Source organism: Camelus dromedarius, chromosome 12 (assembly GCF_036321535.1).
Source record: "Camelus dromedarius isolate mCamDro1 chromosome 12, mCamDro1.pat, whole genome shotgun sequence".
Classification (NCBI taxonomy): Eukaryota; Metazoa; Chordata; class Mammalia; order Artiodactyla; family Camelidae; genus Camelus; species Camelus dromedarius.
The window spans coordinates 8,707,566-8,724,696 of NC_087447.1; the positions used below are offsets into that span (position 1 = coordinate 8,707,566).

General features: G+C 58.1%; 3 protein-coding genes across 8 annotated transcripts; 2 read left to right on the top strand and 1 right to left on the bottom strand.

Annotated features, from left to right (window-relative positions):
* The first annotated feature begins 513 nt into the window (after window positions 1-513).
* On the top strand, window positions 514-5,030 carry B3GAT3 (beta-1,3-glucuronyltransferase 3). The gene is made up of 5 exons (XM_031459455.2): window positions 514-670; window positions 1,809-1,983; window positions 3,303-3,663; window positions 3,828-4,118; window positions 4,522-5,030. Exons 1-5 carry the CDS (start codon window positions 589-591, stop codon window positions 4,618-4,620), a joined length of 1,008 nt encoding a protein of 335 aa, XP_031315315.1. The 5' UTR covers window positions 514-588; the 3' UTR covers window positions 4,621-5,030.
* A 144-nt stretch (window positions 5,031-5,174) lies between these two features.
* Window positions 5,175-8,511, bottom strand: ROM1 (retinal outer segment membrane protein 1). 3 transcript variants are annotated; one of them, XM_010982998.3, is made up of 4 exons: window positions 8,363-8,511; window positions 6,431-7,029; window positions 5,810-6,056; window positions 5,175-5,703 (listed from the first exon to the last, which is right to left on the bottom strand). In XM_010982998.3, the coding sequence occupies exons 2-4, from the start codon at window positions 7,018-7,020 to the stop codon at window positions 5,485-5,487; spliced, it is 1,056 nt and encodes a 351-aa protein (XP_010981300.2). In that variant the 5' UTR covers window positions 7,021-7,029; window positions 8,363-8,511; the 3' UTR covers window positions 5,175-5,484. The 3 variants fall into 3 exon arrangements, with proteins under 3 accessions (XP_010981300.2, XP_031315313.1, XP_010981301.2); XM_031459453.2 differs by lacking the exon at window positions 8,363-8,511 and adding an exon at window positions 7,208-7,490; XM_010982999.3 differs by lacking the exon at window positions 8,363-8,511 and adding an exon at window positions 7,336-7,481.
* Window positions 7,524-16,958, top strand: EML3 (EMAP like 3). 4 transcript variants are annotated; one of them, XM_031459449.2, is made up of 22 exons: window positions 7,524-7,865; window positions 8,688-8,859; window positions 8,938-9,198; window positions 9,293-9,403; window positions 10,465-10,532; window positions 10,704-10,827; window positions 11,050-11,220; window positions 11,413-11,482; window positions 11,569-11,679; window positions 11,926-12,021; window positions 12,393-12,548; window positions 12,717-12,858; window positions 13,295-13,446; window positions 13,534-13,659; window positions 13,748-13,879; window positions 14,334-14,401; window positions 14,937-15,025; window positions 15,097-15,194; window positions 15,314-15,401; window positions 15,915-16,013; window positions 16,291-16,421; window positions 16,508-16,958. In XM_031459449.2, the coding sequence occupies exons 1-22, from the start codon at window positions 7,844-7,846 to the stop codon at window positions 16,709-16,711; spliced, it is 2,691 nt and encodes an 896-aa protein (XP_031315309.1). In that variant the 5' UTR covers window positions 7,524-7,843; the 3' UTR covers window positions 16,712-16,958. The 4 variants fall into 4 exon arrangements, with proteins under 4 accessions (XP_031315309.1, XP_031315307.1, XP_031315310.1 ...); XM_031459447.2 differs by having other exon boundaries at window positions 7,525-7,865; window positions 10,462-10,532; XM_031459450.2 differs by having other exon boundaries at window positions 7,526-7,865; window positions 8,941-9,198.
* The last annotated feature ends 173 nt before the right edge of the window (window positions 16,959-17,131 follow it).

Below are 17,131 nucleotides of genomic sequence, written 5' to 3' on the forward strand. Positions count from 1 at the left end.
CAATAAGAACACAATTTTGGGAAACCTTAGTTACTTACCTATAAAATGGGGACAATACCATCTATCTCAAAGAACTATGGTGAGGATTGTATGAGACACAGCACAGGCTTGGCACATGATAGACCCTAGATTTCACTCACTCGTTTAACAAGTTATTTATTGAGCAACTGTTACTGCGTGCAGTGATTGATGAATGAGTGAATGAATATAAGGAGAAAATCCGCACAGGGGCTGGAGTTCAAGGGGAGGGTCTCAAAACCACTCCGAAGTCCCCTACCTGGCTTCTGACCGCCGGCCACGCGCGCCTGACACGCCGGATATGACATCACCCACTCCCGTGGTTCCCAGAACTAGGTGGTGGGACCGGAAATTAACCCGGAGGGAGGGGGTGTGCAAACTGACCGGAAGTGGGCCCGGACGGGCGACGCCAGCCCCCAGCTGCCGGGAGCTGGCCAAGAGGAGCGTGTGGAGGGCGGGGCACGGGGCGGGGCCGCTGCAGGGGCGGGGCTTGCAGGCTGGCGGGCGTGGGGCGGGGACCCCTAGTCCCCGCGGGACCCCGCCTGCCCAGGCGCCGGCGGCGGCGCGGCCATGAAGCTGAAGCTGAAGAACGTGTTCCTCGCCTACTTCCTGGTGTCGATCGCCGGCCTCCTCTACGCGCTGGTGCAGCTCGGTGAGCGGGGCGGGGCAGGGGTGCGGCGGGCCGGCCCGAGGTCACCCGCCGCCGTGCATCCCGCCCTGGGGATGAACCCCCGCGTAGACCCCATTCATCCGGCACGGCCCTCTCGCAGCTCTCTGCGGCCTCCGGGCGCACTCCCCTCTCTAGAACGCACCGCAGCTGCCCGCGGCACCTCGGGTGAAATCAGACTCCTTCCCAGAGCCTGCAAGGCCCCGCATGATCCTGCCTCCTTCTGCCTGTCCAACCCCTTTTCCTTCCCCTCCTGCTCGCTCTGCTCTGGCCACATTGGCTTCATGACAGTTTCTTGAAACCCCCACGCTCATTGTTCTTAAGCACTTAACCTGTTCCGTCTGCCTGTAGTGCTTCTCTCCCAGGTCTTTCCCAGCTGCCTCTTTCTCATTCTTCAGGTCTCAGCCCAAATGTCACCGCCTCACAGTGGCCTTCCCTGACCACCTTAGCTAAAGTAACTCTTGTTTTTCTGGATTCTCTTCTAGTCTCTCTCCTGTTTGTTTTCTTCCTGGCCCTTACCATAGTTTCTAATGATTTTTATTAATTTGTTTCTTTGCTTAGTGTCTACCTCCTCCACTAAACTGAAACCTCCATGAGGGCAGGGACCATGTCTGTTTGGTTTCCTGCTACATCCGGGGCATGTAAGGCAGTGCCTCCCAGGAGGAGCATTCAATAAATATTTATCCAATAATGGAATCAGTGAATTTAATGAGTCTTTGGTCATATAGCCAATGGAACAGATTGAACCCTGCCTCTTATACAGGGATTTAGAGACTGGGCCACTTCATGATCCTCAGGTATTTCAGATACTGTCCTGTTTTAGGAGATCAACTTGTTCTTTACAGCTCCAGAAGGCAAAATTAAGGACCAGAGGGTAGAAGGGATGGAGGCAGATAATCAGCTCAATAGCCAAATGAAAATGGTAATGGATGAAATTATTAAAGTTGGAGAGAGGCTGCTAATTGAAACATGAAGTTCCCTACCACCAGAGTACATGTAGAAAGCCTGTTAGAGAAGTTGTAAGGAGAGTCCTGCATTAGCTGGTTGAATGAGAAGGTTATGGCCCTTTGGGATGCTGAACATGCTGTGGTTCTCTGCCCCCATCCCTGCTTCCCGGGACCAGGCCAGCCGTGCGACTGCCTCCCTCCCTTGCGGGCAGCAGCAGAGCAGCTTCGGCAGAAGGATCTGAGGATTTCCCAGCTACAAGCCGATCTCCGTCGCCCACCCCCTGCCCCTGCCCAGCCCCCTGAACCCGAGGCTCTGCCTACTATCTATGTTGTTACCCCCACCTATGCCAGGTATGGTCTCTGGTGCACCCAAGACCTGCATGGACCAAGAGGTCGTGGTTGATGATGAGTTTGGGGAGGTGCTGGGCCAGGGGATATTCCTCAAACTAGGGCATGCTGAACGACAGGCTAACTGAACCCTATCGTTACTGAAAGATTGATAGGAAAATGTTTTCCTATTAAAATAGAGAGGGATAGGGTGGTAATAGCTCAGTGGTAGAGTGGTAGAGCGTGTGCTTAACATGCATGAGATCCTGGGTTCAATCCCCAGTACCACCATTAAAATAAGTCAATAAAATAAAATAGACAAGGATGTGCTATGAACACAAAATCCCTGAGAAATTTTAAGATAGAACAATAAAGTTGCAAAGAAATCCTGCGCTTGCCAGTGAGTTCACTCTCCTTGGGATCCTTTGGTGAGAAAGTTTGAGAACCTCTGACTAAACTGAAGTAGAAAAGGGTTTGGCTCTATAGTCATACCAGGGTCTAGCAATAGTTACACCAGCTATTTACAGTGTTTACTCTCTGCCACACACTGTGCTAAGTGTGTTCCTTTTTTTTTTTTTTAAGATAAAATGTAGCTTTATTACTGATACAAACCACCTGGGGAACAGTGGTTTTGGATCTGTAGCCAAAAGAGCTTGCTAACACCTCCCTGTAATCAGATGGCTGACCCATCTCTAGACCCCCTGCCCCTCCTCACACTCACCACCAATGGTGGGGTGGGCAGGCCTGCCTATCTGAAAGATAAAGAAGCCTACAAGAGATTGGGCCCCACCTTCCCAGTTCTTTGTCTAAACTTGGATAAATCTTCCTCCCATGAAGAGCAATGAGTCAAGGGGCTCCTCTAATACTCCACTACCTGGAAACCCAAGCACAGGAGGCAAAGTACCTGGTCTTACTGATATTCTAAAAAGTTATGATCTTATTTAATCTTTAAAACTGTAGTGTTGTAAAGCATTATTATTCCCATTTTATAGCCAGGGAAACTGAGGCTTGGGGGAATGGCACCATTTCCCCAGGTGTCTCACCTAGTAAGTTACAAAGCTGGCATTCAAACCCAGATCTGATTTCAAAGCTTGTGCCCTTAATTTATAATCTTCCACAGTCACAGCCCTGGGGGTTGACAGAGGTGAGTGACAGATATGGATTAGAAGAACAGGGAGGGTGAGTGTCAGAGTGAAACTGACAGGATGAAAGGAAGTTTGGGTAGTGGTGAGGGAAAGGTCATGGGGGGTGCTCGGAGTGGCCCAGGAGAAGCTATATGTACCTGCTGGAGTGGGCAATTAATGCCTACCGCTTTCCCTCCTGCTGCATCTTTCCCCCTGCAGGCTGGTGCAGAAGGCGGAGCTGGTGCGGCTGTCCCAGACCCTGAGCCTGGTGCCCCGGCTGCATTGGCTGCTAGTGGAGGATGCTGAGGGCCCCACCCCATTGGTCTCAGGGCTACTCGCTGCCTCTGGCCTCCTCTTCACACACCTGGCGGTCCTCACCCCCAAGGCCCAGCGGCTTCGGGAGGGCGAGCCAGGCTGGGTTCGGCCCCGAGGTGTAGAGCAACGGAACAGGGCCCTGGATTGGCTCCGGAGTGGAGAGGGCGCTGTGGGGGGAGAGAAGGACCCACCCCCACCAGGGACCCGGGGAGTCGTGTACTTTGCTGACGATGACAACACCTACAGCCGAGAACTCTTTGAAGAGGTGAGCACTGGGATGGGGATGGGGAAACAGGCTGGGTGGGGCCAGCTTCATCTTTTTCTCCGGGTAAGGAGTGGGGAGCAGCAGGGCAGAGTGACTCAAGTGGTCTTTCCTCCCGTTCCCCTGGGCCACCTCCTGTCTGTTTCTTCTCTCCTGAATTCTGTTAGATGCGCTGGACCCGTGGAGTCTCAGTGTGGCCCGTGGGGCTGGTGGGCGGCCTACGATTCGAGGGCCCTCGAGTACAGGATGGCCGGGTGGTGGGATTCCACACAGCGTGGGAGCCCAACAGGCCCTTCCCAGTGGATATGGCAGGATTTGCTGTCGCCCTGCCCTTGCTATTGGCTAAGCCCAATGCCCGCTTTGATGCTACGGCTCCTCGGGGCCACCTGGAGAGCAGTCTCCTGAGCCACCTTGTAGATCCCAAGGACCTGGAACCACGGGCTGCTAACTGCACTCGGGTAAGGGGATGGAGGTGGGCAAAAGAAATCTGCCTCTGGGATGGATGGTGATGGGAGAAATGGAGTGAGGCCCTGGGGAGCAGGATCATGGATGGGTGTTTGAACCAGGAGAGACCCTTCAGAGCTCAGATTCAACCTTGCTCACTCTACTGAAGGGCAAGCTGGGAGCCAGAGAAGGAAAGTGGTCTCCTGCCACTGTCTCTGGGGCACCCATGTGGCACAGAGAGAGTAAGGGATTAAGTCGCATTTTAGAGGCACTAAAGCCTCCCTCCACCCTGCCCTTCAGACTTGGCAGCCAACATGGTGTGTGTAGATGGGGTTGGAGAATCTGCTCTGCACTGAGTGCACACCAGAGGCCTGGCTGTGGCTGGGCCTGGCTCTAACTGAACCTTTCCTGGGACAGGTTCTGGTGTGGCATACGCGGACAGAGAAACCCAAGATGAAGCAGGAGGAGCAGCTACAGCGGCAGGGCCGAGGCTCAGACCCAGCTGTTGAGGTGTGACGGTGGTCCTCCCCTGCCCACCACCTCATCAGGCACAGACCTGTGGGACTGGGCCCCTGGCCTGCCCAGGATGTGGTTTTCCCAGTCTCAGTCCCTCAGAGCCAGGGGTGGCTCCTCTGCCCCTTCAGCCCTAGGGCGTGGCCCAGCTGCTTCTCCCCTCCCCCAGCCTGCCAGGTGGCACTGCCCACAGGCTAGGGACAAGTAGCCCTTGTATTGAGCCAGATGGGCTCTGTCTGAGGTGGAGCAGAAGGACAGACAGACTCAGGGGGGAGGGTGGCTGAGTAACTGGGTAACTTATTGGGGCTGGGCATGCACTGGGGGGCTGGAGGAGCTGGACTGGACCCTCCCCACCTGAGCATGCAGACCCCCCCCCCCCTTGCTACCTCCAGAATAAAAACTCTCAACCTGGAGGTTCCTGTTTTCCTTCACTTCCCACATCTGCTGCTTGCATTTGATCCTTACCAGAGTCAAAACCCCAGAGTCCTGGCTTCCCTAACAGACAGGCATCGGTTCTCTCAGGAGCCCCCACCCCCTTGAAGAGAAAGGTCAGTGGCTTCAGTCCAAAAGCTTTATTAAGTCTGTGCACCAGAAGCAGTCTCCAGTCCGTCCCATATTACTTTCTTACCACCCTGTTTTTTGGTTTTTGTTTTTTCTGTTCCCTGGTGGTTTTGCCCATGTGTTAGGCCCTAGGATACCTTGTTTTCTCCCCTACCCAAGTCTGGCTCAGTGACTATCCTTAACCCTTCTAATCCCAGAGATTCCCCCCTCCCTAACCTGGAGCCTGGTAGGGAGGTGTGAGGTTTCCAGAATTGTCCATCCCTCCCCTTCCCCCCACCCCTCATCCCCACCCCAACCTCCAGGCCACTAGACCTCAGATGGACCCTCCTTGGGAGGTGCCTCTTCTAGTGGGGCCTCCTCAGGTGCTGGCCGGTGGGCCACCCCACCCTGTAGCCATACTGTTTTCAGCATGTCTTTCAGCCCACCGGGAAAGAGATAGCCCTGAGCCTCTCCCTCCCCATCCATAACTCCTCCAAGGCCCTCCAGTGCTGTCTGGAGGTACCGCAGGCCCAGGAGCACCAAAGCCTGTGGGAAAAGCAAGGGGCAAAAGGTCAGTGAGGGTCAGCAGTTCCAGGGGCCCCTGGGTCAGAGGCCTCCTAAGGAGGAGGCCTCAGACACTTTGCTGACTCACCTGCAGCAGGAAGGTAACAGCCAGCAGGTTGCCCAGTGTGCTTGCCAGCCCCTGCAGGTACCCCAGGAGCACCCCATGGCATCCTTGGGCCCAGAGGTTTAGGTTGGGTTGTCGGGGATCATAGAGAGGGTGGGCGTGGGGGTCTGAGAGCTGGCTTTGCAGGCAAGGCCTGGGTGAGTGGGGGTTGCAGCAGGAGAAAGGGACCCCATCAATCAGATATAGGCCTTCCACATTGCTCTGGATCCGGCTGCAAAGGGAGAGGTGGGCGGGTTAGGATGTCTGGAGAGAGACGCCTTGGGGAAGAGCTGCAGGGCACAGGAGTTCAGAAGGGAAAAATAAGGAGACATTTACTGACTGCTTTAGTATGTACTAGGCTTGCATAATTCACTTATCTTCACAACTCTGGAAGATCGGTTCTATTATCATCTCCAACCTACAGATGAGGAAATGGGCCCAGAGCAGTTTAGTAACACACCTTGGGTCACACAGCTAATACATGGCTGAGTGGTACCCCATTCTCTCAATCACTTGACTCTATTGCCCATCCGGGTGAGGTGGGGTTTTGAGGGAGAAGGAGGAGAAGGAGGAGGAGGAAGAAGAGGGGAGAAGCAAATCACTCACTCAACCACGTCTTGGTCATTGGGGTCCAGGTAACGGCTGCTGACCCACTGGATCCCAAACCAATCCTTGTATCCATGGCGCCCGCAGCACTGGTGCTTTATCTGCAGCTCATCCAACAGCCGTTTGGCTTGACAGCGTCCGGGCACCTCTGTGTCCTTGTAGTGGGCCAAGGCAGTACCCAGGCCCTCCTCCAGTCCTGTGTCCAGAGTTCCAGGTAAAACCAGGGCTAGCCCTAGGGCAAGGACCAGGAGACCCCCGCCACCAGCTGTGCCAGACACCAGCAGCGGGCCCAGGACCCCACGCCAGGGAGGGTACTGAGCTGCATCTAGACTGGCCCTGCTGGCTCCTGAACCCACCAGTCCTGTGCCAAGAGCCACTGCACTGGCTGCCAGGGCAACCTGGGGCAGGGTAGCGAACGGGCAGGAGGGAGCCAAGAATGTGCCAAGGTGCCGCAGCTGGACCAGGAGGTGCCCGCTACAGAAGAGGGTGAGGCCACCGACCAGTGCCAGCAGCCAGGAGAGGAGCCAGAGCCCCTGTGCCAGACGGATGCGGGGCTGGAGGGGCAGCACCACGGGCAGCACCGGCGCCATCTCCCATCTCTGCCCAAGGGAGAGAAGAGCTGTCAGAGACAGGGGTTGGCCGAGGCAGGATGCTGCGTCAGCCCAGCCCGGCTTGAGCTGGGCTAATGCCACCCTGACCCCAATACCCTGGGCATCCTCCCGCCCCCAGCCTTAATAACCCGACGTCCTGTCCCCTGCCAGTCGCAATTCGGGATACCTTGGCTTTGCCCCTTAGGAAAAGCCCCGCCCCCGGGCGAAGGGCCTATTTCGTGACCCCGCCCCTGCCCCCTCGCGGAAGTGGGGAGGGGCTGGCGGGTTGTGCCCAGAAAGACTGGGGGCGGAGACCTTAGGGCCTGCGCTCCTTCCCAGGTCCCCAGGGAGTCCGAGGGTCAGGATCCCGGAAGGGCCCAGAGGGCGGAGGCCAGAGTGGGCCAGGGGGTCAGAGGGTTGGCCCCGCCCCCGTACTGAGCCGCGAGACCCGGACAGGGAGGGGTTACCAGGCGGCCCGGCCCCCCCTCGTCCCGCCCCCCCTCCCGCGCTTCCTGGCGGCTCCGCGTCCGGCGCCTGTTTGTGCTGCGGCGCTGGGGCCCGGGACGGCCCCGCCACCCCACCCCCGGGAGCCGAGAACGGTCCCGGGAGAGTCCAAGGCCCCGGCGGGCCCTGGAGCCTGGGGCCCCCGCCCCACAGCGCCCCCTCCAGGCCCTTTCCCCGCGCCCGACAGCGCCCCCGGGGGGTGGCACGGCACCCCTGCGCGCGCGCCCCGGGGTGCTTCCCCTTCCCCTCTCCCTGGCCATGGCCCCCGCGGCTTAGACGCCTCCTCCGCCGCCGCCGCTCGGAGCAAGCCGGGGGCCGGATGGACGGGGCCGGGGGGCCCGGTGAGTACGGGGCAGGGCGGGCGGCGTGCCCCTTCCCGGAGCGCCGGCCGGTCGGGCGCTGCCATTGCCCGACGGTTGTCCGGAGCGTCCCCGCGTGCTCCTCGGGCCCGGGGGCTCTGAGCATCCTCCACTGTTCCTCCGGTCGCTCTCCCTAGTTACTTGGGTCCTCCTGCTATCATTTCGAACTTGCCCGACGTCATCCTACCCCCTATGTTACTCTGGGCCCCTCGAAGTTGCTCTGCCTCCAGTGTTACTCTGGGCCTCTTTTCCTGGTATTTTGGGTCTTTTTACTTCTGACCCCCACTGTTACCCTGGGACCTTCACTATGATTCTGCTCTCCACTGATACCCTCTCCTGTCACTCTCGATCTCTTCTCCTCTGAGTCCTCAGGGTGACTGTACTCTTGTGGCCCCCTTCTCTCCTGGTGCCCTTCTCAGTTTCTCTGCCTTCCCTGGAGACCTGAGCTTGTCTCTGGTCTGGGCCCTGTCATCCCTCACCAGTACTGCAACTCCGTCTGTGGTTCCCACGTTCCTCGGCAGTACTCCATATTTTCCCCTTGGTACTCCATGGTACTCCCTGTCTTTGCGGAGGCTGGGACGGCAGCAGGGAGGGAGCTCTGCCAGGTTCCTCGCCTGCCCTGCCAGAAGGAGGCCCTTGATCCTCCACCACCCGTCTCCTCCCCTCTGGGAGAGCTTCCAAGCCTGGGGCTGCTTGAAGGAGGCAGTCCTACTGGACAGATGAAAAGTTGGGGGAAATCAGAATCCCCTCAACCCTTTCCCCAGGTAGTGGGTACATTCTGAGTGCTTCTTGCCCCCTTGCCAGGTGAGGGTCCTGCTCAGGAGGCCCTGCAATCCTTGAGCCGACGCCTTCAGGTGCAGGAGAAGGAGATGGAGCTGGTAAAGGCAGCCTTGGCCGAAGCCCTTCGCCTGCTGCGGCTGCAGGTGCCCCCCACCTCCCTGCAGGACCTCGGTACACCAACCCCTACTAGGGACAGGTATGCATGTTGTCACACCCCCTTCCTACTCCTTGTCAGGGCCTCTTGGGGCATCAGATTGATGCACTGTCTCCCCAGCAGCCCTGCAGCCCCCCCAGGACTGCCACCAACATGCAGCCCCTCCCTGGTGAGCCGAGGCACCCAGACGGAGACAGAGGTGGAGATGGAGCCATCCCTTGGACCCCCCGGCCTGAGCAATGGGCCCCCAGCCCCTCAGGGGGGCAGTGAAGAGCCTAGTGGGACCCAGTCTGAAGGAGGGGGCAGCAGCAGCAGTGGCACTGGCTCCCCCGGCCCCCCGGGGATCCTCAGGCTGGTGCAGCCCCCACAGCGCACTGACACGTAAGCGTCCTGTGGCAGAGACTGGAAGGGGAGGGAGGATTGAGGAGCACGTTTAAAGGGAATGACTTTCACCTGCTCACTGTACTCCTAACAGGCCACGGAGAAATTCTTCCTCCTCATCCCCCTCAGAGCGGCCTCGACAGAAACTCTCCCGGAAGGCAGCTTCCTCGGCCAACCTGTTATTGCGGTCAGGGAGCACAGAGAGGTGGGCGAGGCTCCCCCACCAACTCGCCCCGCCGCCCCAGGCTCAGGCTCTTGACTTTCCGCATCCCTCACTTCACTTCCCTGGGTGGGGTGGGGGGACCTCATTGCCCAACAGAAAGAAAGGAACAAGCACTCCTGGGGCGCCTGTTTTGTACCCGGCACTGTGCTAAACCCTCGACCTCCTCCATCTCATTCAGTCCCCGTGACATCCTTGGGGGGTAGGTGGTCTCATGCTGTTCATTGTCCAGGTGAGGAAGCAGGCTCAGAGAGGGTAAGTCACTTGCCTGGGGTCACACAGCTAGAGTCAGGATTCCCACCCTACTCTTCCTGACTCCAATCCCCCTGCCCTTTTCCACCATATCAGCATACCTTACAAGATTCCAGGAAACTTTTCCAGAAGCTCCCATGATTTTTCTGGATGACTGTCCTCAGAGTTTCAGCCCTCTTCTCTCACCCCAATCTACCAGAGTTGACTTCTAGAGAGCAAGGGGGAATCCTAGTGGCCCAGACCAGTTGTCTCTTAGTGTGTACAGGCCCCAGGACACCTGAATGTTCCTTCTTGCCCTATTCTCGGCCTCTCCTTTGTTCTCTGAAGAGAGATTGTCACCTTATTACCATCTAGTGACAGTCATCTCTGGAATTCACTTGTCACCTTCCTCTTGAGAGACAAGGACTTTCTTGCTTCCCTCTCAGATTTCTGAAAGGCAGGGCTGATGTGTGTTCTGAATTCACTTAGGTCCCATTTTACAGATGGGGAAATGGAAAGGTTGCTAGCCAGAGTCCTGGTGGTCTAGAGGAAAGCGTCACTCCACACTGCCTCTTACAGGCTTTTGTACTGTGCACGCAGCTCCTTAGGCCTCACTCAGTCTTCTTATCTCTTAAATGGAGCTCAAAGTCCCCATCTACTTTCGAGCCCTGATTGCTCACGATGCAAACTGAAAGCCTGCAGGGGTGACTGTGATCTCTAGAGTAGTCTCCTTCCCTGTGTCCTGCCCCTCCCCCCTCCCCGCTTAGGTCTTGGGACCTGACCTCGGTCCCTGTGCTTTTCTCTCTTCCCAGCAGCCGCGGGGGAAAAGACCCCCTCTCCAGCCCTGGGGGTCCTGGATCTCGGAGGAGCAATTACAATTTAGGTATGTTACAGAGGGAGCTGGGAGAACTTGGACGATGGGGTTAGGATTTGGGCTACAGTCCCAGGAGCTATTTGGGGGGACTCATGAGGTGTGGTGGGTCGAGTTCTGCTCTGGCTTCCCTGGAAGGGAAGCTCCAGGGTGGTGGTTGACACCCCCTCCTTTTCTCTGTAGAAGGCATCTCAGTGAAGATGTTCCTTCGTGGTCGCCCCATTACCATGTACATCCCGTCTGGCATCCGCAGCCTTGAGGAGCTGCCCAGCGGCCCACCCCCGGAGACCCTCAGCCTTGACTGGGTGTATCCTGCCCCCTCCAGTCCCATGGGAACCACCTTTCCCGTCTTGGGACCTCCCTCCCCCACTTCTTTATGGTTTTCTCCTGGGTCTGCAAGGAGACGGAGCCCCTGAATCCTTCCCTAACCTCCTAGGCCATTGGTGCTGCCAGCCAGAGGCCCTGTCCTCCCTTTTTCCTCATCCTGCCCTTGATCTGACCCTTTCCTTGACCACGAGCCCCACTCCAGTTATGGGTACAGGGGTCGTGACTCCCGCTCTAATCTGTTTGTGCTGCGCTCTGGGGAGGTGGTCTACTTTATCGCCTGTGTGGTGGTGCTATACCGGCCTGGGGGAGGCCCAGGGGGTCCTGGAGGTGGCGGCCAGAGACATTACCGGGGGCACACGGACTGCGTTCGATGGTGAGGGTCCTGGGGCTTGGGAGCCGGCAGCTCAAGGCATGGGGATGGTGGGCCTGACAGGGAGAGGGTCCGGAGGGGTGTGGAGGAGCAGGAGAGGAGAGTGGCCTTGCTGCTCTGCAAGCGTAGAGAAGGTGTTCCGGGTGGTCTTGAGTGACTGACCCCCTTCCCTAGAGTGTCTCCTCCCCTACTTAGCCTGGCTGTTCACCCTGATGGTGTGCGTGTAGCCTCAGGACAGACAGCTGGAGTGGATAAGGATGGAAAGGTAAGGCCCCAGGCAAACACCAGGAAGACAGGACAACTTCCCAGCCCAGCTTTCCCTCACACCCCTGACCCCTTCTCCTCCACCAGCCCCTGCAGCCTGTGGTTCACGTTTGGGACTCAGAGACGCTGCTGAAGCTGCAGGAGATCGGACTGGGGGCCTTCGAACGGGGTGTAGGGGCCCTGGCCTTCTCAGTTGCGGTGAGCTGGCCCCAGAGCCTTGAGGCCCCCATCTTCCTTGTCTGGGAACCCCCTTGTTGCCCTTCACCAGGAAGCCTCAGAGGTTCTGGTCCTCCTGAGCCCTGCCTGGCCGGTTCTCCTAAGAGACATGTGGCCACCTCTCCTCCCTCAGTCTGGCCTGTCATGGCGCCCCTTGCCTGATTCAGACCGTGAACCCTGTGGCCTCCAGCCCCAACTCAGTCCCTCTGATGTGTCCTCTCTCCTCAGGATCAGGGTGCTTTCCTCTGTGTGGTGGATGATTCCAATGAGCACATGCTGTCAGTGTGGGACTGCAGCCGGGGCACGAAGCTGGCTGAGATCAAGGTGAGGCTACCTGGTGGCCTGGAGGGCACTGAGGATGGGGAGCTGGGAGTAGAGTGTGCTGAGAGCTCCTGGTTCCCCGTAAGGACTTCCTTTCTGGCTGAGTCCCCCAGAGCAAGCCTCCTGGCCTCTCTGAGGCTGTGAAGTGGGGATGGCAGAAGTTCTGACTTTGGGAGAGACAGCATGTCAGGCACGAGGGTGATTAATCATGAGTGACTGGGAGTGGCGCTTCTAGGGGACTGGGGCCTTGGAAAGTGTTGTCTTGGGGTTTCTGGACTTCCGCCAACCATTTGTCAGGATGCCAGTTGAAGAGAGGCAGGTAGAATGAAGGTGTGCAGGGCTCAGGGTGGCTGAATCTAGTATCCTCCTTTTAGAGCACGAATGACTCCGTCCTGGCCGTTGGCTTCAGCCCTCGGGACAGCAGCTGCATCGTCACCAGCGGGAAGTCCCACGTCCACTTCTGGACCTGGAGTGGCGGAGCAGGGCTTCCTGGGAGTGGGACCCTCACCAGGAAGCAGGGTGTCTTTGGGGTGAGGCATGGATGGGTGCAGGGTGGTGCGCGTGAGCAGAGTGCACATGGAAGTATTGGTCTGAGGACCACAGACCCTAATGCGACCCAACTCCCAACTAAAAGTCCCTGGACTTTTAGTCTTCACCCTACCCTTTGACTTCTGCTCTCTGCTCACCTCGCCCCCTAGAAATACAAGAAACCCAAGTTTATTCCCTGCTTTGTGTTCCTCCTGGATGGAGATATTCTCACTGGGGACTCTGAGGGGAACATTCTCACCTGGGGGCGGAGCCTCTCAGATTCCAGGACCCCAGGCCGGGGCGGGGCCAAAGGTATGTGGCTGGGTATGGCATCTGGGAAGGCTAGTTCTCCAGAGGGTCTGTGGAAACAGAGGAGAGGATTTCCCATCTTTTTACCTTGAGAGATGATAGTGCTCTATTGGAGGGTGGGGTCCTCTGGGGGTCCAATCTAGAAGGGTAGGGGGTAGCTCAGCAAAGGGAAAGGGCAAGGGCTTTGGAGTCTGCCAGATCCTGGGTTCAAATCCCAGTGTTGCCTCTAGTTGTCTGGCCTTTAGGAAGTTATCTCACATCTTTAAGTCTTGGTTGTCCAGTCTGTAAACTGGAAAGAAAAAGAGCTGAGAGTCAGAGACAGAATTAAGTGGGCACTCAACAGCTGGGGGTTATGACTCTATTATGACAGCCTAGGCTGTTCCTGTTCCCTACTTCCCTGCATCCCAAAAGCATGACCCACCCAAGGCTTTGCCAACAGAGACCTACGGGATTGTGGCCCAGGCCCATGCTCACGAAGGTTCCATCTTCGCCCTGTGTCTCCGGCGGGACGGGACTGTGCTGAGTGGTGGTGGGCGGGACCGCCGGCTGGTCCAGTGGGGGCCAGGGCTGGTGGCCCTCCAGGAGGCTGAGGTGAGGGCTGGGTGGGGCCCAAGGGAAGGAGGGGGAACGGAAGAGGAATGGTCCCTGGGCCCCTGACTTTCTGCCACCACTCCTCAGATTCCCGAACACTTTGGGGCCGTGCGGGCCATCGCAGAGGGACCTGGCTCTGAGCTGCTGGTGGGAACCACGAAGAATGCATTGCTGAGGGGAGATCTGGCCCAGGGCTTCTCCCCTGTAATCCAGGTTGGAGGGAGAGGCAAGGGCTGCGGGGGAACAGGAGGGGAAGGGAGGTTGGGGAGGGGCAGAGGTGACAGTCCATGCTCTGCTGCAGGGTCACACGGATGAGCTCTGGGGGCTCTGCACACATCCCTTCCAGAACCGTTTCCTCACCTGTGGCCATGACCGGCAGCTCTGCCTATGGGATGGGGAGGGCCATGCACTGGCCTGGAGCATTGACCTCAAGGTAGAGCTCTGTGTCCCTGGACCCTCAACGTCACATCCACTGTGACTCCTGTGGCCGCCACTCCTTCCCCAACATCCCCTTCCCTTCTGCTCCCAGAGGCAGCCAGTTTGTACTGGCGTGGCTGCACTGGCTGCTGAAATACTCATTCTTCTGTACAGTGATGCCTCCAGTGCCCCCTGAGCACTGCCCTCCCCACAACCCTCAGACCTCCCCTGGATCCAGCAACTAATGGTTGATCTCTGGCACAGCTGGAGGTGTCAGTTCTGGTTGTTAAGTATTTTGAGTAGCACCTCTGTGTAGGCTCCAGTGACACCCTACCTCCATCCCAGGTCTTCTGTCTCTCTCCTCCTTGGGAGGAGGAGGCTCTGCCGTTGTTACCAAGATGACAAGGTATCCATATTGGTTCTCTCACTAGAAAGGCATCTTCTTGAATTCACCTTCTCCCCCCTCCCAGGAGACTGGTCTCTGTGCTGACTTCCACCCCAGTGGGGCAGTTGTGGCCGTAGGACTGAACACGGGGAGGTGAGAGGGAGCCAGGACTCCTGGGAGGGGAAAGCAGAAGGTATGGGAAGGGATTCTGGTGATGGTGGGGGCGGGTGGAGGAGTGTGATCGCTGCCTGCTCAGGAGCCGCACCTGCACCTTCCACTTCTCAGTGCTTTCCCTGCAGCTCGGGTCTCCCCTGCTCTCCTGTGGCAACTGTCATCACACCCTCCCCCATCCACTCTCCCTTCCAAGCCTGGGAGTGGAGGAGGAGGCAGTTTGGGAGAGAAACACAATGGGGATGGGAGGAGCAAAGGGGAGACTAACACAGGGAAGTGACAAGCTCACAGGCTCCACAAGGCCCTTGTAGTTGGGTCCCTCTACTCCTTTTCAGACAGCGTCAGGAGCCCTCAGCTTTTATCTGCTCTTAGCCCCTTCCCATTTCCTGGCAGAATGCAATGGCAACCTCTCTGTCTACGTGATAGCCTTTCTGTGGGTGTCTCTGCATTGCCAGCCCCCACCCTGCTCAGGACAGGTGTCCTTACAGCTGCTTTCCACCACCCACCCCCCTTCCAGGTGGCTGGTTTTGGACACAGAGACCAGAGAGATCGTGTCCGACATCACTGATGGCAATGAGCAGCTCTCAGTGGTCCGATACAGCCCAGGTGGGAGCCACCCCTACCCTGGACCTAGCCTTGTCCCTGGCCCTTCCCTCTCTGAGTGACTGTCTTTGTAGATGGGTTGTACCTGGCCATCGGTTCCCATGACAACATGATCTACATCTATAGTGTTTCCAGTGATGGTGCCAAGTCCAGCCGCTTTGGCCGCTGTGTGGTGAGGAAGCTGGGGTGGAGGGTGGGGCATTGCCATTGCAGGTAAACTAATGCACTTTAGGAGGGTCAGGGGATGGGAAATGGTGGCTACATTTTTAGTCTCTTGACCCTTGCTCCCAGGGTCACTCCAGCTTCATCACGCACCTTGACTGGTCCAAGGATGGGAACTTCATCATGTCCAATTCTGGGGACTATGAGATCCTTTATTGTGAGTGACAGTAGGGGAGGGCATGGGGAGAGGGTAACTGGGGTGGGTTTTATTTGTGTGTGTGTGTGTTCCCTGGTTAGGAGGGGTGAAGGAGAAGATGTGGGGGAGCTTCAGGGGGAGGTGCTGTCAGAGACGGAGGTAGAGATGAGTTGAAGTGGAGTCAGAATTCTACACAGGAGAAATTTTGTCATTTGGACAAAAAAACCCACACAGTTTTACACTATGTCTTGTTCCCACAAGGCCTTGGGGGAGTTGAAAAATGCACTGAGAAGATTGTTTTGGAAAAGTTTCTCAGGACAGGTGTGGAGGGACTGGCTAATCTAGGAAGGAGGCACTGATGAGAAACTGTTAGGAGAACTTCTGCTGAGTACATGGGGCTAGGTTTTTCCCTGGGCTGAGGACTACCATGGTGATGAGATCACATGCTACTGTCTCAAGCCAGTTCTTCCAACTTGGCATCTTCCCGACTGAGGGCAGGGTGAGAGCTGAGCTGGGTGGGCTCCCTCTCCCCAGGGGACGTGGCTGGAGGCTGTAAGCTGCTGAGGAATCGCTATGAGAGCCGAGACCGGGAGTGGGCCACGTACACCTGCGTGCTAGGCTTCCACGTCTACGGTGAGCAGGGCCTCGGAACCCTGCGGGAGCCGTTGGGAGGGGCAAGGTGCAGCCCGCCTCGGGCTCGGAATGCTGGGCATGTGTTAGTGGGGTGGGCGTCAAGAAACCGGCAGGTCCAGCCCAGGAGGCCCTTCAGGCCGGCCTTGGGGACTGGGAAAGATTGCCTGGAACGCAGCGGGTGGGTGGCTGGGCTGCCTGAGCGCCGGAAGTGGTGCAGCTCTGGGCGGTGGGTGGCGGGAAGTGGGGGAGGCCGAGCTGAGGCCAGCCGCTGTGGTAGGTGTGTGGCCGGATGGCTCGGATGGAACGGACATCAACTCCCTGTGCCGCTCTCACAACGAGCGCGTGGTGGCTGTGGCCGACGACTTCTGCAAAGTGCACCTCTTCCAGTACCCGTGCGCGCGCGCCAAGGTGAGGCCTCCCGGGGCCTCCGGGGTCAGGTGGTGGGGCCTGGGGTCTCCCGCAGTTGCTGCAGCTCGACCTTCCCTCCTGCCCAGGCGCCGAGCCTCGTGTACGGTGGTCACGGCAGCCACGTGACCAGCGTCCGGTTCACGCACGACGATTCGCACCTCGTCTCGCTGGGCGGCAAGGACGCCAGCATCTTCCAGTGGCGAGTGCTGGGTGCTGGGGGCGCGGGGCCGGCGCCCGCCACGCCTTCTCGAACCCCCTCCCTGTCCCCCGCCTCCTCTCTCGACGTCTGACCGCTGCCGAACGGGACCCGACGGGACCCACCGGCCTTGCAGCGTGGCGCCGCCCCACCCAAATCCCCCAGGACCGGGGCCGACTCTGTCCTCGACTTCGAGACATTCCCGAAAATGCATTTCCCTGGAGGGGGCGAACGGCACCCCTGCACACACTGTATAGACCCGGTGGCTGAGCCGGGCAGCCCCAGCCTGGGCCCTGACTCCCGCTGCCTGCTGAGGGGCAATAAACCAAAAGCAAAGTCTCCTCCCGGTCCTTTTGTGGGGCGCGCGGCTGGGCGCCTCGGGGCTCTGTACGGGTGGGGATGAAGGAAAAGGGGAAAGCGGAAAGGGTGAGGGAGCGTAGACCTTTCATGCAAATAACAGGTGAAGCCACTTGCAAATAACCCTGCGAAGCGCAAAAGCGCTTGGAGTCTTTTG